The sequence below is a fragment of the Gadus chalcogrammus genome, chromosome 22 (assembly GCF_026213295.1).
Source record: "Gadus chalcogrammus isolate NIFS_2021 chromosome 22, NIFS_Gcha_1.0, whole genome shotgun sequence".
NCBI lineage: Eukaryota > Metazoa > Chordata > Actinopteri > Gadiformes > Gadidae > Gadus > Gadus chalcogrammus.
In genome coordinates, this window is record NC_079433.1 from 588602 (window position 1) to 615398 (window position 26797).

General features: G+C 52.1%; 2 protein-coding genes across 2 annotated transcripts in view; one reads left to right on the top strand and one right to left on the bottom strand.

The window, feature by feature from the left end:
* The window catches only part of vps52 (VPS52 subunit of GARP complex), a 24463-nt gene extending 6219 nt beyond the window's left edge, over positions 1-18244 (bottom strand). The window contains exons 1-16 of the mRNA XM_056582202.1: positions 18120-18244; positions 16847-16928; positions 15841-15893; positions 15580-15655; positions 14974-15041; positions 13844-14019; positions 12543-12693; positions 11407-11507; positions 9472-9604; positions 9326-9383; positions 9029-9162; positions 7267-7422; positions 5382-5500; positions 3174-3297; positions 1118-1213; positions 552-659 (exon numbers count right to left, since the gene is read on the bottom strand). Coding sequence (XP_056438177.1) covers positions 552-659; positions 1118-1213; positions 3174-3297; positions 5382-5500; positions 7267-7422; positions 9029-9162; positions 9326-9383; positions 9472-9604; positions 11407-11507; positions 12543-12693; positions 13844-14019; positions 14974-15041; positions 15580-15655; positions 15841-15893; positions 16847-16928; positions 18120-18197 — 1713 coding nt within the window. The 5' untranslated portion in view covers positions 18198-18244. The remainder of the gene's footprint in view (positions 1-551; positions 660-1117; positions 1214-3173; positions 3298-5381; positions 5501-7266; positions 7423-9028; positions 9163-9325; positions 9384-9471; positions 9605-11406; positions 11508-12542; positions 12694-13843; positions 14020-14973; positions 15042-15579; positions 15656-15840; positions 15894-16846; positions 16929-18119) is intronic.
* rps18 (ribosomal protein S18) lies at positions 17934-23995 on the top strand. The gene is made up of 7 exons (XM_056582209.1): positions 17934-17945; positions 18439-18527; positions 19144-19242; positions 19939-20025; positions 20198-20299; positions 21647-21738; positions 23868-23995. The coding sequence occupies exons 2-7, from the start codon at positions 18525-18527 to the stop codon at positions 23941-23943; spliced, it is 459 nt and encodes a 152-aa protein (XP_056438184.1). The 5' UTR covers positions 17934-17945; positions 18439-18524; the 3' UTR covers positions 23944-23995.
* Positions 23996-26797: the final 2802 nt, after the last annotated feature.

Here is a 26797-nt window from a genome sequence, read left to right on the forward strand (position 1 = left end):
ACACACACACACACACACACACACACACACACACACACACACACACACACACACACACACACACACACACACACACACACACACTGTGAGCAGACAAACTCAACCTCTTTTGCACTCATACACACACACATTTTAATTCTTTATTTGAATCCACCCATCACATTACAAGGGACAGGATTCAGATATTTCAGAGATGAGAAGGTCTTTGTTCAGGGGTACAGAAACATCTCCTGCGCCCCACGGCCAGACTGCCTACCACTGCTGATATGGAGCAGACTTTGGGAATTGTTTAGATTTTCTCCTGGAGAGCCCAGCCAGCCTTAACCCACTGAAAACACGCTTTTGGAAATGACACACACACACACACACACACACACACACACACACACACACACACACACACCCCTAGAGCGTCAGTTCCTAAACTAAAGCAGTGGGTGCAGCGGCGGCCATGTTTGTAGTTCCTAAACTAAAGCAGGGGCAGCGGCGGCCATGTTTGTGGTTCCTAAACTAAAGCAGGGGGCATGGACGGCCATGCTTGTAGTTCTCACCATGAGGACGCTGAGCATCATGTCGTAGTTGTTGATGAGGAAGATGAGCTGGTCTCTCCTGGAGGGAAACTCCGCCGCCATCTTCAGCACAAAGTTCTCCACCTCCACCTGACACAGCACAGACCCTGGTCACATGACCGCCGTGCATCATGGGAAAGGACCACTTTCCCATGATGCACAGGAGGGAAGCTAGGCGTAACATTCAATATAACGTGATGAACAGGACTGAGGTCAGACTGCTCCCTCTAGGGGAGGTCAGTCTGAAAACACGGTAAGGGAAATGACACACACCACCCCCCCCCCCCCCCATCCCCTGTAGAGCATGTTTGTAGTTGGCCGCCGCTGCAGGGGGCAGCGGCGGCCATGTTTGTAGTTCCTAAAACTGCCGCTACCATTATCATTCTAGATATGAAGCCATGAGAAGGCCAACGTAAATGTATGCTGTACGGTGATACAGTGTAAAGGAGCTCTTAGCCTACTTCACAAGATGTGGACCCTGTTGATGAAACACATCATTGAACACAACCGCGTGCGTGTGCGTGTGTGTGTGTGTGCGTGCGCTTCACCTGCAGCTGGGCCAGCAGGGTGTGTGTGCGTTCGTTGGGGAAGGTCTGGTTGATGCTGACAATGGCAGAGGAGAACTCTGCATAGCGACGGGTGATCTGGGGAAAACACACACATTGTTACACACACAGTATCTCACCGGCCCGCCCCCACTGCTGCAGAAACTAAACCGAACTCTCCCTCTGTCTCTGTGTGCGTGTCTGTGGGTGTGTGTGTATCTGTGTCTGTATGTGTCTGTGGGTGTGTGTTTGTGTGTGTGTGAATCTGGGTGTGTTTATCTGTGTCTGTGTGTGTGTGTATCTGTATGTGTATCTGTTTGTGTGTGTGTGTGTGTGTGTGTGTGTGTGTGTGTGTGTATCGTTGTCTGTCTGTGTGCGTGTGTGTGTGTGTTTATCTGTGTCTGTGTGTATCTGAGTCTGTGTGCATCTGTGTCTGTGTGTGTATCTGTGTGTGTGTTTCTGTGTATCTGAATCTGTGTGAGTATGTGTGTGTGTATCTGCGTCTGTGCATCTGTCCGTCTATCTGTCTATCTGTGCTCCTACATAGTGGGGTCTGTGTGTGTGTGTGTGTGTGTGTGTGTGTGTGTGTGTGTGAATCTGGGTGTGTTTATCTGTATCTGTGTGTGTGTGTGTATCGTTGTCTGTCTGTCTGTCTGTGTGTCTGCCTATGTAGTGGGGTCTGTCTGTCTGTCTGTCTGTGTGTCTGCCTATGTAGTGGGGTCTGTCTGTCTGTGTGTCTGCCTATGTAGTGGGGTCTGTGTGTCTGCCTATGTAGTGGGGTCTGTCTGTCTGCCTATGTAGTGGGGTCTGTCTGTCTGCCTATGTAGTGGGGTCTGTCTGTCTGCCTATGTAGTGGGGTCTGTCTGTCTGCCTATGTAGTGGGGTCGGTCTGTCTGCCTATGTAGTGGGGTCGGTCTGTCTGCCTATGTAGTGGGGTCGGTCTGTCTGCCTATGTAGTGGGGTCGGTCTGTCTGCCTATGTAGTGGGGTCGGTCTGTCTGCCTGTCTGTCTGTCTGTCTGTCTGTCTGTCTGTCTGTCTGTCTGTCTGTCTGTCTGTCTGTCTGTCTGTCTGTCTGTCTGTCTGTCTGTCTGTCTGTCTGTCTGTCTGTCTGTCTGTCTGTCTGTCTGTCTGTCTGTCTGTCTGTCTGTCTGTCTGTCTGTCTGTCTGTCTGTCTGTCTGTCTGTCTGTCTGTCTGTCTGTCTGTCTGTCTGTCTGTCTGTCTGTCTGTCTGTCTGTCTGTCTGTCTGTCTGTCTGTCTGTCTGTCTGTCTGTCTGTCTGTCTGTCTGTCTGTCTGTCTGTCTGTCTGTCTGTCTGTCTGTCTGTCTGTCTGTCTGTCTGTCTGTCTGTCTGTCTGTCTGTCTGTCTGTCTGTCTGTCTGTCTGTCTGTCTGTCTGTCTGTCTGTCTGTCTGTCTGTCTGTCTGTCTGTCTGTCTGTCTGTCTGTCTGTCTGTCTGTCTGTCTGTCTGTCTGTCTGTCTGTCTGTCTGTCTGTCTGTCTGTCTGTCTGTCTGTCTGTCTGTCTGTCTGTCTGTCTGTCTGTCTGTCTGTCTGTCTGTCTGTCTGTCTGTCTGTCTGTCTGTCTGTCTGTCTGTCTGTCTGTCTGTCTGTCTGTCTGTCTGTCTGTCTGTCTGTCTGTCTGTCTGTCTGTCTGTCTGTCTGTCTGTCTGTCTGTCTGTCTGTCTGTCTGTCTGTCTGTCTGTCTGTCTGTCTGTCTGTCTGTCTGTCTGTCTGTCTGTCTGTCTGTCTGTCTGTCTGTCTGTCTGTCTGTCTGTCTGTCTGTCTGTCTGTCTGTCTGTCTGTCTGTCTGTCTGTCTGTCTGTCTGTCTGTCTGTCTGTCTGTCTGTCTGTCTGTCTGTCTGTCTGTCTGTCTGTCTGTCTGTCTGTCTGTCTGTCTGTCTGTGTCTGTGTGTGTGTGTGTGTCCCTACGTAGTGGGGTCTGTGTGTGTGTCTGTGGGTCTGTGTGTGGGTCTGTATGTCTGTGTGTGTGTGTGTGTGTGTGTGTGTGTGTGTGTGTGTGTGTGTGTGTGTGTGTGTGTGTGTGTGTGTGTGTGTCCCTACGTAGTGGGGTCTGGTGTCCAGCAGTCCTAGTTTCTGAGGGTCGGTGCTCCTGATGCTGTGGATGTTCATCTCCAGGATCAACTCGAAGCGCGGCCACAGCAGCTCCAGCACCGCCTCCCAGTACCTAGAGACACGCCCCCACTGTTACCAGTACCGCCTCCCAGTACCTAGAGACACGCCCCCACTGTTACCAGTACCGCCTCCCAGTACCTAGAGACACGCCCCCACCGTTACCAGCACCGCCTCCCAGTACCTAGAGACACGCCCCCACTGTTACCAGTACCGCCTCCCAGTACCTAGAGACACGCCCCCACTGTTACCAGCACCGCCTCCCAGTACCTAGAGACACGCCCCCACTGTTACCAGCACCGCCTCCCAGTACCTGGAGACACGCCCCCACTGTTACCAGCACCGCCTCCCAGTACCTAGAGACACGCCCCCACTGTTACCAGTACCGCCTCCCAGTACCTAGAAACACGCCCCCACTGTTACCAGCACCGCCTCCCAGTACCTAGAGACATGCCCCCACTGTTACCAGTACGAGACACCAGTACCTAGAGACACGCCCCCACCGTTACCAGTACCGCCTCCCAGTACCTAGAGACACGCCCCCACTGTTACCAGTACCGCCTCCCAGTACCTAGAGACACGCCCCCACCGTTACCAGTACCGCCTCCCAGTACCTAGAGACACGCCCCCACTGTTACCAGTACGAGACACCAGTACCTAGAGACACACCCCCACTGGGACCAGTACGAGACACCAGTACCTAGAGACACGCCCCCACCGTTACCAGTACCGCCTCCCAGTACCTAGAGACACGCCCCCACTGTTACCAGTACGAGACACCAGTACCTAGAGACACGCCCCCACCGTTACCAGCACCGCCTCCCAGTACCTAGAGACACGCCCCCACTGTTACCAGCATCGCCTCCCAGTACCTAGAGACACGCCCCCACTGTTACCAGTACCGCCTCCCAGTACCTAGAGACACGCCCCCACTGTTACCAGCATCGCCTCCCAGTACCTAGAGACACGCCCCCACTGTTACCAGTACCGCCTCCCAGTACCTAGAGACACGCCCCCACTGTTACCAGTACGAGACACCAGTACCTAGAGACACAGCACTGGGACCAGTACAGTACACCAGTACCTAGAGACATAGCACTGGGACCAGTACAGTACACCAGTATGTTGTAGGATACGGCTGATACCAGTACACTAGAAAGAGGTGGTGAATGGATGACGTCTTAACGGAGAATGGGAGTCATGGGAGTAATGGTATTAATGTTATTAGAATGTGTCCGGGTATGAAGGTCAGGGTGTTGTCTGAAGTGTACGACTGAACCAAGCCTTGGACAACAACAACAACAACAACAACAACGACGACGACGAAGCTGATAACAAAGAGATTCTGTATGATAATAGCATCGTGATGATGCCAGGCTGTGATGGGTGGGACTTGACCTTATGATGACGGGTAAACACCAGCCCTGTCAATCATCCAAATGGCCTTTGATCTCGAAACCGGGAGATCCAGATACCTCTCACAGGCCCCTCCCCCGGCGGTTAACTCTAACTCTGATAGGCCAGTGTGTTGGGTGTGCAGGGAAAGAGGGATTAGGGATTATTGATTCACGCGCTTTTGTACGGTAGAATGAGTTGGTTCTGGAAGCTATCAACTGATGCTCATAGCAGGTGTACTGGTTATACTGGGACAGGAGGTGGAGGGGAGGTGTACTGGTTATACTGGGACAGGAGGTGGAGGGGAGGTGTACTGGTTATACTGGGACAGGAGGTGGAGGGGAGGTGTACTGGTTATACTGGGACAGGAGGTGGAGGGGAGGTGTACTGGTTATACTGGGACAGGAGGTGGAGGGGAGGTGTACTGGTTATACTGGGACAGGAGGTGGAGGGGAGGTGTACTGGTTGTACTGGGACAGGAGGTGGAGGGGAGGTGTACTGGTTGTACTGGGGGTACTGGGTGTACTGGATGTACTGGGGGTACTGGTTGTACTGGGGTACTGACCTGTCCAGCGCGGGGAGCCCCCTCTTGGTGGTGATGTTGTACTGGTTGTACTGGGGTACTGGGTGTACTGGTGGTACTGGGGGTACTGGTTGTACTGGTTGTACTGGGGGTACTGGGGGTACTGGTCGTACTGGGGCTACTGGTTGTACTGGTCGTACTGGGTGTACTGGGGAACTGACCTGTCCAGCGCGGGCAGCCCCCTCTTGGTGGTGATGGCTCGGTAGCGGAGGAGGATGTGGATGCAGAGGAACACGGCGATGCTGTCGAAGCAGTCCGCCACGTAGCTGCTCATGCTCTTCTGCAGGAGGAGACAAGGTGAGGAGACAAGGTGAGGAGACAAGCTGAGGAGACAAGGTGAGGAGACAAGCTGAGGAGACAAGGGGAGGAGAAACGGGGAGGAGACAAGGTGAGGAGACAAGGTGAGGAGACAAGGTGAGGAGACAAGCTGAGGAGACAAGGTGAGGAGAAACGGGGAGGAGACATGGTGAGGAGACATGGTGAGGAGACATGGTGAGGAGACAAGGTGAGGAGACAAGGTGAGGAGAAACGGGGAGGGGACAAGGTGAGGAGAAAAGGTGAGGAGAAACGGGAAGGAGACAAGGTGAGGAGACAAGGTGAGGAGAAACAGGGAGGAGACAAGGTGAGGAGACAAGGTGAGGAGAAACGGGAAGGAGACAAGGTGAGGAGACAAGGTGAGGAGAAACAGGGAGGAGACAAGGTGAGGAGACAAGGTGAGGAGAAACAGGGAGGAGACAAGGTGAGGAGAAAAGGTGAGGAGAAACGGGAAGGAGACAAGGTGAGGAGACAAGGTGAGGAGACAAGGTGAGGAGAAACGGGAAGGAGACAAGGTGAGGAGACAAGGTGAGGAGAAACGGGAAGGAGACAAGGTGAGGAGACAAGGTGAGGAGAAACAGGGAGGAGACAAGGTGAGGAGACAAGGTGAGGAGAAACAGGGAGGAGACATGGTGAGGAGACATGGTGAGGAGACATGGTGAGGAGACAAGGTGAGGAGACAAGGTGAGGAGAAACGGGGAGGGGACAAGGTGAGGAGACAAGGTGAGGAGAAACGGGAAGGAGACAAGGTGAGGAGACAAGGTGAGGAGAAACAGGGAGGAGACAAGGTGAGGAGACAAGGTGAGGAGAAACAGGGAGGAGACAAGGTGAGGAGAAAAGGTGAGGAGACAAGGTGAGGAGACAAGGTGAGGAGAAACGGGGAGGAGACAAGGTGAGGAGACAAGGTGAGGAGAAACAGGGAGGAGACAAGGTGAGGAGACAAGGTGAGGAGACAAAGTGAGGAGACAAGGTGAGGAGAAACGGGGAGGAGACAAGGTGAGTAGACAAGGTGAGGCCAGGAGAGAGACCAGAGGCCAGGAGAGACCAGGAGAGAGACCAGGAGAGACCAGGAGAGAGACCAGGGGAGAGACCAGGAGAGAGGAGAGAGGCCAGGAGAGAGGAGAGACCAGGAGAGGAGAGAGACCAGGAGAGAGACCAGGAGAGAGGCCAGGAGAGAGGAGAGACCAGGAGAGGAGAGAGGCCAGGAGAGAGACCAGGAGAGAGACCAGGAGAGAGGCCAGGAGAGAGGCCAGGAGAGGCCAGGAGAGAGACCAGGAGAGAGGAGAGAGACCAGGAGAGAGACCAGGAGAGAGACCAGGAGAGACCCGGAGAGAGACCAGGAGAGAGACCAGGCGAGAGGGGAGAGACCAGGAGAGAGGAGAGAGACCAGGAGAGACCAAGAGAGAGACCAGGAGAGAGACCAGGAGAGAGACCAGGAGAGAGACCAGGAGAGAGGAGAGAGACCAGGAGAGAGACAGAAGAGAGGCAGGAGAGAGGAGAGAGGCCAGGAGAGAGACCAGGAGAGAGGCGGGAGAGAGACAGGAGAGAGGCCAGGAGAAAGGAGAGAGACCAGGAGAGAGACCAGGAGAGAGGCAGGAGAGAGACAGGAGAGAGACCAGGAGAGAGAGAGAGAGACCAGGAGAGAGGAGAGAGACCAGGAGAGAGGCCAGGAGAGAGACCAGGAGAGAGGCCAGGAGAGAGACCAGGAGAGAGGCAGGTCGTGGGACCCACCAGCAGCATGCTGAGGGTCTTCCCCATGATGCTGTTGAAGAGGTCCAGGCCTGAGTTCCCCGTGACCATGAAGAAGTCTGAGATAAAGAGGAACTCGCGGCAGCCGTTGTCCAGCAGGGCGTAGTGCTGGCTCCGGAACAGGGACTCATAGGGGTACTGGGAACAGAGAGCCATAAGGTACTGGGACCAGTTAGGTACTGGGACCAGAGAGCCATAAGGTACTGGGACCAGTAAGGTACTGGGACCAGAGAGCCATAAGGTACTGGGACCAGTAAGGTACTGGGACCAGAGAGCCATAAGGTACTGGGACCAGACCAGAGAGCCATAAGGTACTGGGACCAGACCAGAGAGCCATAAGGTACTGGGACCAGTAAGGTACTGGGACCAGAGAGCCATAAGGTACTGGGACCAGACCAGAGAGCCATAAGGTACTGGGACCAGTAAGGTACTGGGACCAGAGAGCCATAAGGTACTGGGACCAGACCAGAGAGCCATAAGGTACTGGGACCAGACCAGAGAGCCATAAGGTACTGGGACCAGAGAGCCATAAGGTACTGGGACCAGGCCAGAGAGCCATAAGGTACTGGGACCAGTAAGGTACTGGGACCAGAGAGCCATAAGGTACTGGGACCAGGCCAGAGAGCCATAAGGTACTGGGACCAGACCAGAGAGCCATAAGGTAGTGGGAGGGGAACAGACCACCTCTACATCCTCTGTGTGTTGCCCTCCTGTGTCGATGTGCGTCCTCTACACTGGTTCTATATCCATATTGTCATTGTTATCTGATCCTGTGTGTGACTGCAATTGACTATGTATGCACTTTTAGTGTGTGTGTGTGTGTGTGTGTGTGTGTGTGTGTGTGTGTGTGTGTGTGTGTGTGTGTGTGTGTGTGTGTGTGTGTGTGTGTGTGTGTGTGTGTGTGTGTGCGTGTGCGTGTGCGGTTGTACGGCGTTTGGCCTGCAGGTGGGGCTGGAGAGTCATGTTTGGATCACCCTGGATCAGTCGGACCTGCCGGGGCGTGTGTATCTACGTGTCTGCTTTGTCTGGCAGTAGGAGGCGGGGCAGCGCGAGCGAGAGCTGGGGCAAGATCGCCAGCAGCAAACTATTTTGATCGCGTTGATTGAGCGTGTGTATGCGTGTCTGTGCGTCAGTGTGTGTTTGTGTGTGTGAGATTGAGTGTCTATATGTGTGAGTGAGTGAGTGAGTGAGTGAGTGAGTGAGTGAGTGAGTGAGTGAGTGAGTGAGACAGTGTGTGTGTGTGTGTCTATGCGTCTGTGTGTGAGTGAGTGAGACAGTGTGTGTGTGTGTGTGTCTATGCGTGTGTGTGTGTCTGAGTGAGTGAGTGAGTGAGTGAGTGAGGGAGTGAGGGAGTGAGGGAGTGAGTGAGGGTAGCTTAGCTCAGGAGGTAGAGCAGCTGTCTTGTAACCTAAAGGTTGCTAGTTCGATTCCCAGCTGAGTGTTGATGTGTCCCTGAGCGAGACACTTAACCCTAACTGCTCCAGACACATGCATACACACGCTCAATCAACATGATCAAAATAGTTTGCTGCTGGCGATCTTGCTCTCGCTCACGCTGCCCCCCCTCCTACTGCCAGACAAAGCAGACGAGCTGTCGCCTTGCATGGTTGACTCTGCCGTCGGTGTGTCAATGTGTGTATTAACTGATGTAAGTCCCTTTGGATAAAAGCGTCTGCTAAATGCCCTAAATGTAAATGTGAGTGAGCGTGTATGCGTCTGTGTGTGTGAGTGAGTGCGTGCGTACCCGGCTGTCCCCCCTCTGGGCGGTGTGGGGGATGAGGATGGGCCCCTCCAGCTCAGCGGGGCTCAGCAGCGCCCCCCGCTGGCCCAGCGTGAAGATGGTGTTCCTGCTCTTCAGAGACGGCTTGGAGAAGAAACTTAGAGAGGCCGTCAAGGAGACCCACCAGTGTAGCCTTAAACCAGAGTCACACCACAGTGTAGCCTTAAACCAGAGTCACACTTAGTCACAGTATAGCCTTACACCACAGTATAGCCTTAAACCAGAGTCACACCATATCACACAGACACTAATTCAGGATATCTTTCTTGGCGGTGTCCTCCACACCCATCAGGTCGTCTTTGTCTGCTACTTCCTCATACTGTAAGAACAGAGACAGACGGACAGGTTCAATGCCAGGTCTAATGCCAGGTCTAATGCCTCGCTGGACATGAGGGGGATGCTCTGACCTGCACTTTGAGCAGCCTTCCGCTGTAGGACTTGAAGTAGCTGTAGTAGATCTTGCTCATGGTGTCCACATACTCGTCTCTGATCTCCTTCGCAACCGTCCTCTCATTGGCCAGCAGGAACTGGTAGAAGAACCTGCAGCAGAGGGGGGGGGGGGGGGGGGGGTTACGGGCGTGGCGGTAATAAGGTAAGAACGCCTTCCATCATGGAGTCAAACGCTAATTACTATAATAACAACGACATGAGGACGACAGCGTGTGCGTCAGCAGGGTGTTTGGACGCCCGGCCCGGCACCAATTAATGTCATGATAACAGAATGGTTTTAATGATAATGATTAGCAGGAGCTCATCATGAACAGGGTGACCTCGTCTGGAAATGGATCCACTGTGACAAGATTCCTGAACAGAGGAAGACAGGCAGCTCCCCAAAGAGAGACCTGACGCTAGAGAGACAATCACAGCAGACCTCACAAACTTCTAATGATGTATTATTCACCAGGGGTCCTACCTGTGTTTCAATAGGGGGGGGGGGGGGGGTCCTACCTGTGTTTCAATAGGGGGGGGTCCTACCTGTGTTTCAGCAGGGGGGGGGGTCCTACCTGTGTTTCAGTAGGGGGGGGGGGGTCCTACCTGTGTTTCAGCAGGGGGGGGTCCTACCTGTGTTTCAGCAGGGGGGGGTCCTACCTGTGTTTCAGTAGGGGGGGGGGGGGTCCTACCTGTGTTTCAGTAGGGGGGGGGGGGTCCTACCTGTGTTTCAGCAGGGGGGGGTCCTACCTGTGTTTCAGTAGGGGGGGGGGGGGGGGTCCTACCTGTGTTTCAGTAGGGGGGGGGTCCTACCTGTGTTTCAGTAGGGGGGGGGGGGGTCCTACCTGTGTTTCAGTGGGGGGGGGTCCTACCTGTGTTTCAGTGGGGGGGGGGGTCCTACCTGTGTTTCAATAGGGGGGGGGGTCCTACCTGTGTTTCAGTGGGGGGGGTCCTACCTGTGTTTCAGTAGGGGGGGGGGGGGGGTCCTACCTGTGTTTCAATAGGGGGGGGGGGGGTCCTACCTGTGTTTCAGTGGGGGGGGGGGTCCTACCTGTGTTTCAGTGGGGGGGGGGGTCCTACCTGTGTTTCAATAGGGGGGGGGGGGGTCCTACCTGTGTTTCAGTGGGGGGGGGGGGTCCTACCTGTGTTTCAGTGGGGGGGGGGGGTCCTACCTGTGTTTCAATAGGGGGGGGGGGGGGGGTCCTACCTGTGTTTCAGTGGGGGGGGGGGGGTCCTACCTGTGTTTCAATAGGGGGGGGGGGGGGGGGTCCTACCTGTGTTTCAGTGGGGGGGGGGGTCCTACCTGTGTTTCAAAAGGGGGGGGGGGGTCCTACCTGTGTTTCAGTGGGGGGGGGGGTCCTACCTGTGTTTCAGTAGGGGGGGGGGTCCTACCTGTGTTTCAATAGGGGGGGGGGGTCCTACCTGTGTTTCAGTGGGGGGGGGGGGGGGGTCCTACCTGTGTTTCAATAGGGGGGGGGGGTCCTACCTGTGTTTCAGCAGGGGGGGGGGGTCCTACCTGTGTTTCAGTAGGGGGGGGGGTCCTACCTGTGTTTCAGTAGGGGGGGGGGGGGTCCTACCTGTGTTTCAGTAGGGGGGGGAGGGGGTCCTACCTGTGTTTCAGTGGGGGGGGGGGTCCTACCTGTGTCTCAATAGGGGGGGGGGGGTAAATGTAAATGTAAATGGACTGCATTTATATAGCGCTTTTCTGACCATCGGCCACCCAAAGCGCTTTGCAATGTTACCTCACATTCACACACCGACGGCGGAGTCAACCATGCAAGGCGACAGCCAGCTCGTCGGGAGCTAACAGTCAGGGTTAGGTGCCTTGCTCAAGGACACCTCGATGCTAGGAGGAGCCGGGGATTGAACCAGCAACCTGGTCCTACCTGTGTTTCAGTAGGGGGGGGTCCTACCTGTACTTCAGCAGGGTGTTCTGGGGGATCTGGTAGTTGGTCATGGGCTTCCTGAAGGAGTAGATCTTCTGGAGGATGAACTCTCGGATCTTAGACACGGCCTGCAGACAACATAACACAATACAATCTAACGTGTGTGTTAGGGATGTGTCGGTCGCGACTGATTCGTTACAACGAACGAATCCCGAACGTGAACGACAAGAACTGGTTCCCCAAAACAAGAAGAACTGGTTCTTTGATTCTTTTTTTTTTAACATAAACCAAACATATGGTCACGAAAATAAAATATACAAACGAACAGAGCTCCGTCTCCCCGCGACTTATATTGATTGAGTCTACAACGTGCTCAAAGATTCAGCCAATGAGAGGTAGCAATGGTGTTGGAATGGCACCTGGGTAAACCAATGACAAGGCGGTACCGTCGAATATGCGCGCTTTCTCTGTCTGACGTATCTTGGGTCATACCATTCGACGTGGGGCCACTCATATATCCCCCTACATTTTTTCGAAAATAGACTTGACCTCCATCTGTTTATTGGATAAACGCATTTCCCAATCCCAGGAGTCTTTGCTCCATTCTACATCAATTTAAGAACAAACATAGAAAATTAAACTGCAGTTCGTACTTTTTATTTATGACCATGCAAGTTCTGCAATGCCTGAACAATGAAGAATTAAATGTAAAGTAAAATAAAATTATAAATTTAACCATGAATGAAATATAGAGAGTAAGCAAGTGGTATAAATATTGGTGGGACGTTCGATATACTATATTGCAGGCATCTCCAAACGGCGGACTGCGGTCTTAACGGTCCTATCCGGACCCATGACCAATTAAAAAAATATATAGATATTATAAAAAAAAGGTTTTTTATTTTTTATTTTTTTTAAGATGTAATCTGACGTAACGAACGAATCAAAACGACCGAATCAAATAAACAAATCGTTATAGTGAACTGAACTGAAAGAACTAGTTCCCGGAAAATAATCATTTTGCCCATCCCTAGTGTGTGTGTGTGTGTGTGTGTGTGTGTGTGTGTGTGTGTGTGTGTGTGTGTGTGTGTGTGTGTGTGTGTGTGTGTGTGTGTGTGTGTGTGTGTGTGTGTGTGTGTGTGTGTGTGTGTGTGTGTGTGTACCTTGATCTTCAGCCGGTCCACTATGTCCTGGATGTCGTTGCAGGCCAGCGTCTCTCTGAAGCTCAGCTCCTTGGTGAAGTTGATCTTGTTGTTGAGCTCATGGAGCTGCTCCAGGAACTCCTGGTCTGTGACCGGGCTGTCCAGCACCGTGCTGCGCGCGCACACACACACACACACACACACACACACACACACACACACACACACACACACACACACACACACACACACACACACACACACACACACACACACACACACACACACACACACACACACACACACACACACACACACACACACACAGTGAGTGTATCTCAACACACTATAACCTTAGAGCAGTGCAATATATAACCATCACAGTTTTTGTGCACGTATTTGGTTCACCTATATTAATAAAATATGTGTACAACACCCATGCAAATATCTGTGCGCGGCTTCCCCCCAAATACCAACCATTTAGGGGTGCTGCTGGGTCTTAACGACCCCCCCAAACAGCAGCCAGGCTGTTGGCAGACCCAGCTCAACAGTAGGTAGAGGCGTGATCAACGGGCCTGGTTCAAATGACGCTGTACACAATTGGCTGGTGATTGGCTCGCGCAAAAACGTATCGGAAGCAGAAAGAGATGTATTGCTCTTCTCCGGACCCTTCTGCAGGGCGGACTCAAACCGCCGGCAGAACGGGCGGGGCTACCCAGGCTACCTAAACCGCAGACCGCACCCCTCCACCCAGCGCCTCCACCCAGAGGCTCCACCCTCCACCCAGAGGCTCCACCCTCCACCCAGAGGCTCCACCCAGCGGCTCTGTCGCACCAAAATTGTACCGCCTACGTAATCCGCGTTCGAGTCATAACGTCATCGCTCAACGCGATTGTCCGCTGCCAGGCAGGTTTAAAAAAACATTTGCGCTCATTTTGCCAAAGACGAAATAACAATATACAGATAACACTTGTTTTTACTTTATATTTTTATTGTATTGAATTTAGCTAGTAAACTGAGTGTTTAAAGTGTATCATAGCCTAGCTAGCTTGCGTTAATACAATCAGTTTACTAGCTAATTTGCTAATAAATGTCATTAGTAAAATAAGTGTTATCTGTTGAATGTTATTTCGTCTGGTGACGCTCAATGACGTTCATGAACCTTCCTGCCCTTCCTACCACGTCACACGTTGCCAGGCAACGTGTGACGTGGTCGTCTGTTGCCAGGCAGGTTTGGATTGGAACGCAGATTACGTAGGCGGTAAAATTTTCGCCCCCGGTACAATTTTGGAGTGACAGCTCCGCCCAGTGGCTCCACCTACGAGATCATGGCGGCGGGCACCACCAGCTCGTCCACCAGCTGGCTGAGGTGGCTGCGGACCGCCTGCCGGTTCTTCAGACGCACGTTCATGCTGACGGACTGCTGCTGCAGCGTCTGGATCTCACTGCTGATGGACGACAGGTCGCTCTGGAAGCCGCTCAGCATGCCCTCCATCCTCTGGGGGGGGGAGGGAAGGGGAGGGAGGGGATAGGGAGGGGGGGAGAGGGAGGGGAACAGGGGGGAGAGAGGGGGGAGGGAGGGGATACAGAGGGAGGGAGGGAGGGAGGGAGGGAGGGAGGGAGGGAGGGGAACAGGGGATAGGGAGGGGGGAGGGAGGAGGGAGGGGAGGGAGGGGATACAGAGGGAGGGAGGGAGGGGAACAGGGGGGAGAGAGGGGGGAGACAGGGGAAGGGAAGTGGGAGGGCAGTGGAAGAAGGGAGGGGGTAGAGAGAGGAGTGGCAGCCCAGCAGTTAGAGAGCGTACAGAGGACCCAGCAGGGGGCGGAGCCCTCCCACACTGACACCCAGCAGGGGGCGGAGCCCTCCCACACTGACACCCAGCAGGGGGCGGAGCCCTCCCACACTGACACCCAGCAGGGGGCGGAGCCCTCCCACACTGACACCCAGGGTACAGAGGACCCAGCAGGGGGCCGAGCCCTCCCACACTGACACCCAGGGTACAGAGGACCCAGCAGGGGGCGGAGCCCTCCCACACTGACACCCAGGGTACAGAGGACCCAGCAGGGGGCCGAGCCCTCCCACACTGACACCCAGGGTAGTTTGAGGTATTTGGTGGACGTTAAGTAAACACAGGCATGTTGTGACACCTGGCCCTTCATGTGACACCTGGCCCTTCATGTGACACCTGGCCCTTCATGTGACACCTGGCCTTTCATGTGACACCTGGCACATCTAGACACCTGACACAACACGCCCGTGCCAACTTGGCAGCCGGCCAGCTGGCCTGTCAGCCCGTCAGCGAGTCCTGTGGCTGACGGCTGGCGGCTGGCGGGGCTTGGGGGGCGGGGCTTGGGTTCCAGGCTGGGGGGCGGGGCCTAGGGGGCGGGGCTTGGGTTCCAGGCTGGGGGGGCGGGGCCTGGGGGGGGGCAGGCCCTGGGGGGAGAGCACTCACCTCCAGGATGGAGTCGCAGGCGGTGATCTGGTTGTGCAGCAGAGCGATGTTCTGGCTCTCCTTGATGTCTGAGGGCGGCTCAGGGGTCAAACTACACCCGGTATCAACACGCATCACATACTACTACTAGCCCGGAGGGGGTAGTAATATACAGACATATACTACTACTAGCCCGGAGGGGGTAGTAATATACAGACATATACTACTACTAGCCCGGAGGGGGTAGTAATATACAGACATATACTACTACTAGCCCGGAGGGGGTAGTAATATACAGACATATACTACTACTAGCCCGGAAGGGGTAGTAATATACAGACATATACTACTACTAGCCAGGGGGAGTATTATACAGACAAACAATACTACTAGCCAGGGAGTGAGAGAGTGAGTCAGTGAGTGGGGGGTTAGTGAGTGGTTAGTGAGGGTGTGGTTAGTGGTTAGTGAGGGGGTGGTTAGTGGTTAGCGGGGGGGTGGTTAGTGGTTAGCGGGGGGGTGGTTAGCGAGGGGGTGGTTAGTGGGGGGGTGGTTAGTGAGGGGGGGGTAGTGAGGGGGTGGTTAGTGAGGGGGTGAGGAGGGGACCAGCTGACCACTGTGTGAGGATACAGTCTTTGATGGACGCCTGCTCTATCCTCTGCAGCTCCGTCTCCACCTGCTTGGAGTAGTGCCTCAGATCCACCCCCTACACACACACACACACACACACACACACACACACACACACACACACACACACACACACACACACACACACACACACACACACACACACACACACACACACACACACACACCTCAGTTTTGCCCGTGTTGGTCTCCTAGAGTTCCAGTATATGGATGGGGGTCCCGGGAGGGGGGGGGTCTCACCGTCCTCAGGGCCTCCTTCACCAGGTCGTCCTCCAGGTTGGCCTGGATGTGAACTGGAAGAGACAAGGAGATGAGACCTGGATACTTAGTCCCACCCCCTCATTAGACCTGGAAACATAGTCCCGCCCCCAAATTAAGACCATTCATTTATAGGGGGATTACTTGTTTATCAACATGGCGGATGCGCAAGCAGAATGATCGCAAAAAGAAAATTTGTTTGACCGGTTGCCATGGTTATCTCTGTGTGGTTAATTGGCACTTGCGGTGTTAATAGCAATGTTGTCAGCTTACTGTCACATTAAACTGTAATCAGACAACACGGTTAGACCCTAGAGTATCTGTGATATAAAGGCTGGGACGGATTTCGAATTATAACTAGGTACACTTTATGTTGAAAGCATAGACCGTCGCGATTCAGCCTTTATACCACAGATACTCTAGGGTCTATATATAACTGCGTTTTCGGATTACAGTTTAATGCATTTTTTACAATTTACCAGCTCTCGTTTTGAAAGCTGAACAGACAATTTGACTGGAACTACTTAGCAGGTAGTTGTTTTTATGCGTTAAAGATACTGTCATTTCTTGTAATTTGCCTTTGTGAATGTCGGCACACATCGAATAATCGATTATTCGTTCATGCCACCCACCGATTATTCAACCATGAAAAATTGAATTAATTCACATCCCTACTTGATACATAGTCCCGCCCCCTCATTAGACATGGATACATAGTCCCACCCCCTCATTAGATCTTGATACATAGTCCCACCCCCTCATTAGATCTTGATACATAGTCCCGCCCTCTCATTGTCATCATATGACCCAGCATCCGTCCGAAGAATTGAAGGAAGGGTAGTAGCACGGGGCAATTATGAGTCTATTAAAAAATTATCAAGTCTCTATATGTTATCTCAGTGAGGGGGGGGGGGGCAAAGTGAACCCCCTTCAGGACCCCAGACCGGTCGACCCGTCTCTAGACAGGGGTGGGGGGGGAGTGACTTACTGTCCACCTCGTCCAGGATGAACTCGTCCGTGGTGAGGTCCAGCTCCCCCAGCTGGAGGGGAGCCATGTCTCCGTCCAGCTTCTATACACACACACACACACACACACACACACACACACACACACACACACACACACACACACACACACACACACACACACACACACACACACACACACACACGTTAAAACAATCCATCAAACAAGAATGACACAGACACTCGCTAGCATTGTTTAAATCAAGTAACCGATCAAATGTTATATATGATTTATGAATATAATAATATATATTATAATAATATATATTATATATTATAACATTTATTAATATAATATCAGGAAAACACGATAGATATATGCATCCTAAACGGCTGGGGAATTAAAAGGGTAGCTAGTTTGGTAGATATCTAGTTAGGTAGGTAGGAAGCTAGGAGCTACGGAAGCCTGTGGTTTTAAGGAGCTAGGGTCTAAATGGGGTCTATACTATTTCAATAGAGGGTTCCACTTCCAGAAACATCCCGCCATCAAGAGACTACACGTTAAACTAAACCTTTCAGTTGAGCTCCGATCTAAACCATGTGCACAGTCCTGTGTTTGAGTCTGAACTGTGTATCTGTGGTGGTGGTGTGTCCCGTGGTCCACTGGGTGTTTCCTGTTGTGTCCGTGCTATAAAGACATCCGGTCTGCGGCCTCAGGCTATCACGTTACACATTGAAACAGATCTGGTATGACGACCCGGTCAATCAAACCAGCGTTGACCACTTCGGATAGCTCAATACATCGCAGGTGAGAGAAACGTATGACTAGTAGACCTGAGAGAGACACAGGTGAAGACAGAGACACCGCGAAGACCTGACAGAGACACCGGTGGCCTGACAGAGACACCGGTTAGACCTGACAGGGACACCGGTTAGACCTGACAGGGACACCGGTGAAGACAGAGACACCGGTCAGACCTGACAGGGACACCAGTTAGACCTGACCGGGACACCGGTGAAAACAGAGACACCGGTCAGACCGGACAGGGACACCGGTGAGACCTGACAGGGACACCGGTCAGACCTGACAGAGACACCGGTCAGACCTGACAGAGACAACGGTAAGACCTGACAGGGACACAGGTCAGACCTGACAGGGACACCACCGGTCAGACCTGACAGAGACACCGGTGAAGACAGCAGGGCCCTCACTAGACCACAACACTCCGAGGACCCGTTCACATTCACCGTTCAGCCTTCCAACACCAGCCGGTCCCTTAGCTCTTAACTCTTACCTCGTCGGGTAGGTAGGCCAGGGCGTCCTCCGTCATCTTCACGGCTGCGTCTGCGTCGGCCACAACACAGTCCGCCATGGCTGCCAGACGACGTAGGGAATAAACAAACTCCAGTGCTTCCGTCACCGGTACCTCTGGTTCCGGATGGCATGAGTCTGATCAAGATACACACGGCGCGGGATTAAAATGAATAAAATAATGAGATAATTTTATTTTACACATGCTATAATATACATGTACCACGTTATTGAAGTTATTAAATAAGGCAAAACACATTTATATGCGTTTATCTTGTTCACACATCGGAATGTTTATGAAGACGGACTTCCGCTTAGGACTCCCAAATCGCGGGCTAAAGCGTCGCGAGAACGAGCCAGCTTCCTCTTCGCACGGAAACCTTCCAAGATGGTGAGACCGAAATCATTACCCAGAACAATCCGCCTAAATCTACGGCCATCCTCCACTAAATACCATTCTTGTAGTGATATTTTGGCCACGGATTGTATCTACATAGTGTGGCCGTGTGTATCGCTGGTTAATTGATTAAAGTCTAGCTGGTAAAATGATGTATAACTTGTTAAGCTGCCGATGCCTACATGAGTATAGCCCTCGGTTAGCCGAGCAAGCGTGTGTCTGTTTCTGTGCGTGTGGCTATAATGTGGCGCTGATATTAAATTATCAGTGCATGTAAATGTAAGGGAAATAGCGTAATGTAGATATTGTAAAGTGAAGCCAACCCGTCTCCCAGTGTGGACCGCTCTTTGGTGCTCCACACTGGAGCAAAGCCTCGGCTTTTGAGTAGTCAGTTAATGTAACTCGATGTAATATGGGGCAGCCAAGCTATCATATATCTATATAATGTATTTATCAACTTATTGTGTGGTCGCCGGCCCCCCCTGAGTCGGTCCTCTGAGCCGGGGGTACTGTGCGGCTTGTCGGACTGACCCCGGGTCGGTGCTCCGCGTGTGGTTCATCATAACTTGAGGTTCCTAACCGGTGTTGTGTTGGTTCCTCCTCTCCTCAGTCTCTCGTCATCCCAGAGAAGTTCCAGCACATTCTTCGTGTTCTCAACACGAATATCGATGGCAGGAGGAAGATCGCCTTCGCCATCACGGCCATCAAGGTACGGAGGTCTAGAACCGGTCCCGGGTTCAGCTCTAGAGGGGGGTCTAGTCACACGCTGGTCAGTGTTGGGGTCACCTGCTGCTTTGCACAAATCTGCAATGAATCAGTATTTCGTTGAGATTCTCAGGGCATTACTGGAGTTAAAGTGGGGGTGAGGGTGGCTGGTGGTGTACCTGTTGATATACTGTTCAACGAACCGGAGGCTGGCGTGTTCAACTTGACTCGGAGTTCACCTGGACTCTGCATAGCTCCCCCCCACACCCCTTCACACCCCTCTCATACACTTATTGTATGTCTTTGCACTTAAAGATAGAACCTTGCATTGAACATGCTAAAGGGCTGATTATGGTCCCACGTTACCGCAACGCAATGACCACGCAAACGCTTCAACGCAGTCCTGAACCGTTATGGTTCTGCGCCGGGTTCCAGTGAGCGGACCAATCACAGCCCTTGCTGTTGCGTCGCCTCGACGGAAGGTTACGATTTTTGGGAGGCGCGCGTCAGGCCCTTGCGGTGGACGCAAAGAGGGTCAGCGAGGACGTAACGGTGTCCGTAACCCCCTTGAGTTGCGTGAACGTGGAACCATAAAGAGTCCTTTACTGTTCCTACAGCCATATATTTCTTCTGAAAAATGTAAATCGTATTGGATGAAGGCTAAGTGTGTGTGTGTGTGTGTGTGTGTGTGTGTGTCCAGGGTGTAGGCCGGCGCTACGCCCACGTGGTCCTGAGGAAGGCTGACATCGACCTCACCAAGAGAGCTGGAGAGCTGACGGAGGAGGAGGTGAGGGTGCTGGCTGCTGGCCTGTTGTGCTGGCGTGTATTGTGTGGCTGTTTGCTGAAGGCCTCGTGTGAACATCCGTCACCGCACACCAACAATGGTGGACAGATGAGAGGCCTCTGGAGGAGGTCTGTGCGGCGTCCTAACGTGGGAACGCTGCGTTCTGTGCCCGCAGGTGGAGAGGGTGGTGACCATCATGCAGAATCCTCGCCAGTACAAAATCCCAGACTGGTTCCTCAACAGACAGAAAGACATCAAGGACGGCAAATACAGCCAGGTAGGCACCGCAGACACGCCCGCTAGGGCCGGCCACGCCGCAGCCCTTTGAGGAGCGGCCGAGGCCACGCCGCAGCCCTTTGAGGAGCGGCCGAGGCCACCACGGCCTCCCGCTCTGTGTCCCAGAGGCCGTGGTGGCCTTCGCTCTGTGTCCCAGAGGCTGACCGCTGGGTGGCTGGGACCCAGCGGTCAGCCTCTGGGACACAGAGCCGAGGCCACCACGGCCTCCCGCTCTGTGTCCCAGAGGCCGTGGTGGCCTTCGCTCTGTGTCCCAGAGGCTGACCGCTGGGTGGCTGGGACCCAGCGGTCAGCCTCTGGGACACAGAGCGAGAGGCCGTGGTGGCCTTCGCTCTGTGTCCCAGAGGCTGACCGCTGGGTGGCTGGGACCCAGCGGTCAGCCTCTGGGACACAGAGCGAGAGGCCGTGGTGGCCTTCGCTCGTTGTCCCAGAGGCTGACCGCTGGGTGGCTGGGACCCAGCGGTCAGCCTCTGGGACACAGAGCGAGAGGCTGTGGTGGCCTTCGCTCTGTGTCCCAGAGGCTGACCGCCGGGTGGCTGGGACCCAGCGGTCAGCCTCTGGGACACAGAGCGGGAGGCCGTGGTGGCCTTCGCTCTGTGTCCCAGAGGCTGAAATGCGCCAGGTACCTCACAATTTGATTATTCATTCAATTTCGATTCGATATTGATCCAATTGCTGATTCAATAATACGTGCAGATAACAAATGCCTAAATATTATTTAGAATTAACCATTTCAAAATGAATTAACCATTTCATTGTGCTTTAACTAGCGAAAAGGGAATACACCATTGAATAGTATTGTTCCTGAGCTAAAACTTCCAGCATAAAAGTAATAATCATAACATGGACCAATGTAAAAGGGCATGTACATTTAGGCCTACTCGCTTCTAGATCACAATGACTGAGTAGGTTTCTTTTTTCTTTTTTTTAATGGAAATAATCCATTTAAAAAAGTTCTGAATCTAGGACTAATAAATTGCAGTGCATTGATGAACCTATGTTTTTACCGAGCCCTACTATAAAGACATCATATTGGTTCCTTCGTCCCTGAAATATGAATAATGGTAGTGGAATGAGGTTGCTAGGCCGCTCCAATATTAATGATGGTGTGACGTTGGTTCAGAATGTGTATAGCTTGGGTGCTGGAGGAGCTGGACTGGGGGGTGGAGGTAGAGGGTAGGGGGGGGTCTGGTTCTCTGGTTGATGGGAGCGGGGGTCTGATGGTTGGTTCTGGAGGAGCTGGACTGGGGGGTGGAGGTAGAGGGTAGGGGGGGGTCTGGTTCTCTGGTTGATGGGAGCGGGAGTCTGATGGTTGGTTCTGTGTCTGCAGGTTCTTGCCAACGGTCTGGACAACAAGCTGAGAGAGGACCTTGAGAGGCTGAAGAAGATCAGGGCTCACCGCGGGCTCCGACACTTCTGGGGGTACGTCTCTCTCCCCCCCCCCCCCCCCCCCCCATACCCTATCCCCCCCTATGTTTCCACAAGCAGCGCTTGAGCGCCGGGGACGGTCCAGCCAACCGGAGGAAAGCATGTTAATTATATGCATGTTGGTATGCAGCCGTGGTGGTGGCATTTAATTAGCGGGCGGCCTAATTAAAGCGCCAGCCTAACGATGTCCTCAATGCCTGAGAGGAAGTGTCCTGAGTGCCTTGGGACGGGTGTGGTCCTGGTCACCTGTGTGTGTGTGTGTGTGTGCGTGTGCGTGTGTGGTCACGCGGTATTGCGTGGTCACATGTTCCAATGCCATTCATTTTCTGAGTATCGGGCGATACTGAATGTTTATACCGATACAGCGTCAAGCATTGTAACCACTAACAGACCTTGTTCTCATTGAAGGGTTCTCTTACGATGACCACAAAGTCGCTTGACTTACCGTCGACAAAAGTCTTTTGTGAACTAGATAGTTTACATCTGTAATTTATAATGATAATACATTCCTAGTCTTGTAGCGTGAGCATTAGGGCTGTAACGATACGCGTATCGAAACCGAAATCGCAACACTCGAAGCCACAAACCTGTCTCGCGGTGAGAGAAGGCAGAAGCCTGATACGCCATTCCAACTCTGGTTAAAATATCAGATTGAAATGTGCTAATCTGTCTGAATAATAGTCTGCTGACAGCGCTCCTCTTATCGACGCCGTAAGTCTGCGACGAGATGCCCTCTCTGTGATCAGCTCTCCGTGGCTACGGAGGATTGCACTTCTCCACAGCCGTCGAAGTCCTCATATGCGATATGAACGACATTTATCCAGAGTGGACCAAGCGCGAAAAAATAGCCTGTGTGATCCTGTCTCTAGTGTCTTGTGCTTAGAACGGCAGTTTGTCTGCTTATAGGTCGGAATGAAGCGGCCACCGATTATTGACAGGATGGGTACTTTATTCTACCGGACTCGTTCGCTTCTTCACTAGACACACGCGCTACCGCTCGCTCTCCTCGCTCGTCCACTCACTCGCTGACGTCACTCACACACGCATACGCACACTGCCATTCTCGCGCACACACATATGCTACTCGTAACACTATGCCTCGTTATTGCGACGTTCATGTCTTTTCCCATCTATTTGAATGTTAGGCTATTAAACATTTTAGGCTATTAAACATGTTGCATTCTATACGGCCTGATTGTGTCATTATTTAAGCTACATAGCCTAATAAGAAGCGCTAATAGGATATTTGACTAAACTAGTTGAGGGTTTTTGCCTACCTGCAAGCATCCTCCAACTGCAATCTTTGGTTATTTATTTAATTTAGCTATACTTTAGTAGTATTCTTTCTGTTCAAATCAGTTCAGTGTTCTAAATTATTTGTTATTAAATGTTACATTGAGTTAATTGTTATATAAGTGTTAAATAAAAAGCTTTTTAAATTTAGAAAAAATCGTGGGATGTATCGAACCGTGGGTCAAAAATCGTGATACAAACCGAATCGTGAGTTGGTGTATCGTTGCAGCCCTAGTGAGCATCCATGTTTTTCCGACTTGGCAGCTCAAACACGCGTAGGTCGGAGTTTGTGTTTCCCGTTGGACCATTAACGAGCAGCCTAACACCATAGTGTTTGACGTTAACGAGCAGCCCAACACCATAGTGTTTGACGTAAACGAGCAGCCCAACACCATAGTGTTTGACGTTAACGAGCAGCCCAACACCATAGTGTTTGACGTTAACGAGCAGCCCAACACCATAGTGTTTGACGTTAACGAGCAGCCCAACACCATAGTGTTTGACGTTAACGAGCAGCCCAACACCATAGTGTTTGACGTTCTCTGTAGTTAATGAGCTGGTATCGGACCGGCGCATAGACCTGCACATGCTGATGCCCGACTGCCTTAAACGTAGTATAACTGGTACCAGAGCAACTCTAGATGCGTACGCTTGGGATGTGTGTGGTGGTTTCGTTGGGAGGGTGTGGTGGTCCACACTTGTCCCCCGTCCCCCGTCCCCGGGTCTCCACCTGTGTTCTGACTGGTCTCCCCCTGTGTTCTGACTGGTCTCCCCCTGTGTTCTGACTGGTCTCCCCCTGTGTTCTGACTGGTCTCCCTCTTGTCCCCCAGGCTCCGTGTGCGTGGCCAGCACACCAAGACCACGGGGCGCCGTGGACGTACCGTGGGTGTGTCCAAGAAGAAGTAACATGCCTGCCTCCCTGTTTTGTGTCAATAAAGATGTCACAGTTCAAAAAGAACATGGCTGCCTGCTGTCTTCATTTCGATTGGTTTTTAAGGCCACAAAATAAACGTGATTGTGTATTAAAGGGACGCTCAACTGAAGGCCAGTCGCTCTGCAGAGATATAGAACTCCTATTGTGGGATCAGAATTGCATTCTGGGACTCGACAGCGGGCTTTTTCCAACCTCATTGAGGCTGATGCTTAATCTGAGCTCCAGAACCTCAACCTGTCCTCCTGTAGCATACGATCTCAGAACCAACAGTCTGCAGCTATGAACCAGGTCTCGTTCCTCGGCTATATAAATATCACTGCATTGTCAGTTTGTGCAACAGCTTTCAAAAACCAGGCTGCCGATCGGCCTCTACAGCACGTCAAACAGGCGCGGAGGTCCTCTTCCCAGGTGATCGAAGGGTCTGTGCTTCAGAAAACTACAGGTAGCCGGGGCACGATTTAACAATTATTCGCTGGCTGCTGAGTGAATAGTGAGGAATAGCCACCTCCAAAAATAAAGATCATTTTTATTAGCAGTTTGCTTTTATAAGCTAAATGAGGTGACCGTTCCGACATGGTGAACCAATCAAATGGCGCTGTCTAAGGGAGTTCACGTGTAGCACATAGAAAGACATAACAGCATGCTGAGGCTGGCCACAAATATTGCTTCTGACTGCACACGTGTTTTGAACAATGAATCAGCTCCTGCCTTCAAATAGGCGTTTCAGAGTCTATTGATGCAACCGAAATAGGCTTAAAAACTCCTTTGTGCATCAGTCCATTCAATTACTGAACAAAGCAAAATGAAATTTCCAGAGAATTTATGATTCCATAGCTATTAGTCTTACTTTGTTTATTTGCCTTAGCTGTCCTTTGGTGTTTGTGTTGGCTGTGGGCTGTGCCATGTCATGTGTCTGACATCGTCTTACCGGTTCACACCTGTGCTTGCCTAAAATGTCATCTGTGCTGCTTGTGTATCGCTGTGCTGTCGTGTCATTTGTACATGTTTACCTGTATGTCCTAAATGTTTTGAGGGGCCTTCCCAGGGACACAAAATGAATTTCGGTGCCATATGGACAGATAAAGTAGTATTGTGTCGTGCTGTATTATACAGGAGCTCTCATGGACTGCTGGCCCCACCAACGTCCCCTGGACCTGTCAGCCCTGGGGAGGGAACAGCTCAAGGGCTCTATGTTTGGCCGCGAGGGTGGGGCTGCGTTTGGTCCCGCCATCATCAACATTAAAGCAGGATCATTAATGGCTGTGGAATGTTGTTGAATGGTTACTAAAATGAATTGTGTGTTGACAATGGAGGGCGCAATCAAGGGCAAACTGCTTCTGCTCCCCTCCCTGGATCGTTATGGGCGGGTCTGCTAGGAGAACGTGTCCTCTGTTCAATGCCGGGCCTACGGGCAGTGGACCAGAGTGACCGGTTTCCTACCACAGAGACAAGGGACCACATCATTGGCCTTTTCGGGATGATTGCATCAGATTCGTAACATTGTAGAGTTATGTGATGAGTAACTCTGTAAACTGGTGTTATGAGTCTTCATCTCTGTGCCAAGTGGGTTCAGGCTGCTGAGACGTCAGGGCATAATTCATCCCTGTAATTATTTTTAAATAGAGAAGTATTTTAAACGTCGTCCCTCTAAAATAGGGGGATGAAGTATTTTCGACCATCACAGCCTAGATCAGAGATCGCTTCCCATTGCTGCAGTTTCTCACCAGCGCCGACATCACCGGTTAAACCGACTCCACCAAAATGCTGGTTCCCCGGCTGCTGGCTGGCCTGGGGTGAGAGCCAGCCAGCAGCAGGGTTCACCTCGGGCAGGGCCCACGGGTCGAGACATGTCCTGGGGAACCGGCTCTCGGTCCGGAGGCCACCGCTCTACACACTGTCACGCAGACCAGAGCAGGGCTGCAGCTCTCCGACGTTCTGCTGCTCTCTCCGGCCTGAATGCACGGGGGGGCATCGGGAAACCAGTGGCCCACCATGTAGCGCTGTGGGGAGGACGATTAGGTTTCTGTTCTGTGATTCCAAACCCTTTCTTTAAGCAGGAGATTGCAGTGGAGATGGCCCACCTCTTACCCAGGAAGCAGTTCTGGTGTTTCAAACAAACATACTCTAACTCAGGATATGAGAAGGGGTCCAACCAGGGCCGGATCTACCATTAGGGCCCACGGCACTGTGCCCAGGGGCCCCAACCATTCCCAGCCAGTGGGGGGGGCACCACACGAAATAAACTTTTTTTTATTTATTTTTTATGAATGTTTGTAGGCTACTCTTAAAATAGTTATACATGGTATTATTAAATAGGGTATTCATTTAAAATTCATTATTAAAACAAATGTCATAAGAACAGCAATATAATGATTCTGAACAATATAGTGGCCTAATGTGACAGTTAACCCCCCTCCCATAACCTGTCAATTGAGCCAGTCCACCTATGTCTGTTTATGTTTTGCCTGCCAACAAAAGAGTTTGGAATCTACACACTGAGAGACTAAAAGTAAAGTGTCTTAAAAGAACTGCAGCGTCCTGTGATATCTATGCACCTGAACACAACGCAGTAGTCGGCGGAGTAAGACCAAGCCGGCTACACTTTATGTGTCATTATGTGTGTGTGTTAAAATAATAATAATAAAAAAAATATATATACATTTTTTTTCCTGATTTTTTTCGGGGAGGGGGGGCGGGGCCTTCAGACATTTGTGCCCAGGGGCCTATGATTTGTTAATCCGGCCCTGGGTCCAACGAGGGAGAAAGAACTCCCACTGAGGTGCAATTCCTTGTGAATCAACTCAGTGATTTTTCAAAGCAGCATTT

Coding starts and splice junctions, on each gene's coding strand:
- rps18 (XM_056582209.1), top strand. Junction 19,243..19,938: donor TCGCCATCACGGCCATCAAG/GTACGGAGGTCT, acceptor GTGTGTGTCCAG/GGTGTAGGCCGGCGCTACGC. Junction 21,739..23,867: donor GGGCTCCGACACTTCTGGGG/GTACGTCTCTCT, acceptor CTTGTCCCCCAG/GCTCCGTGTGCGTGGCCAGC.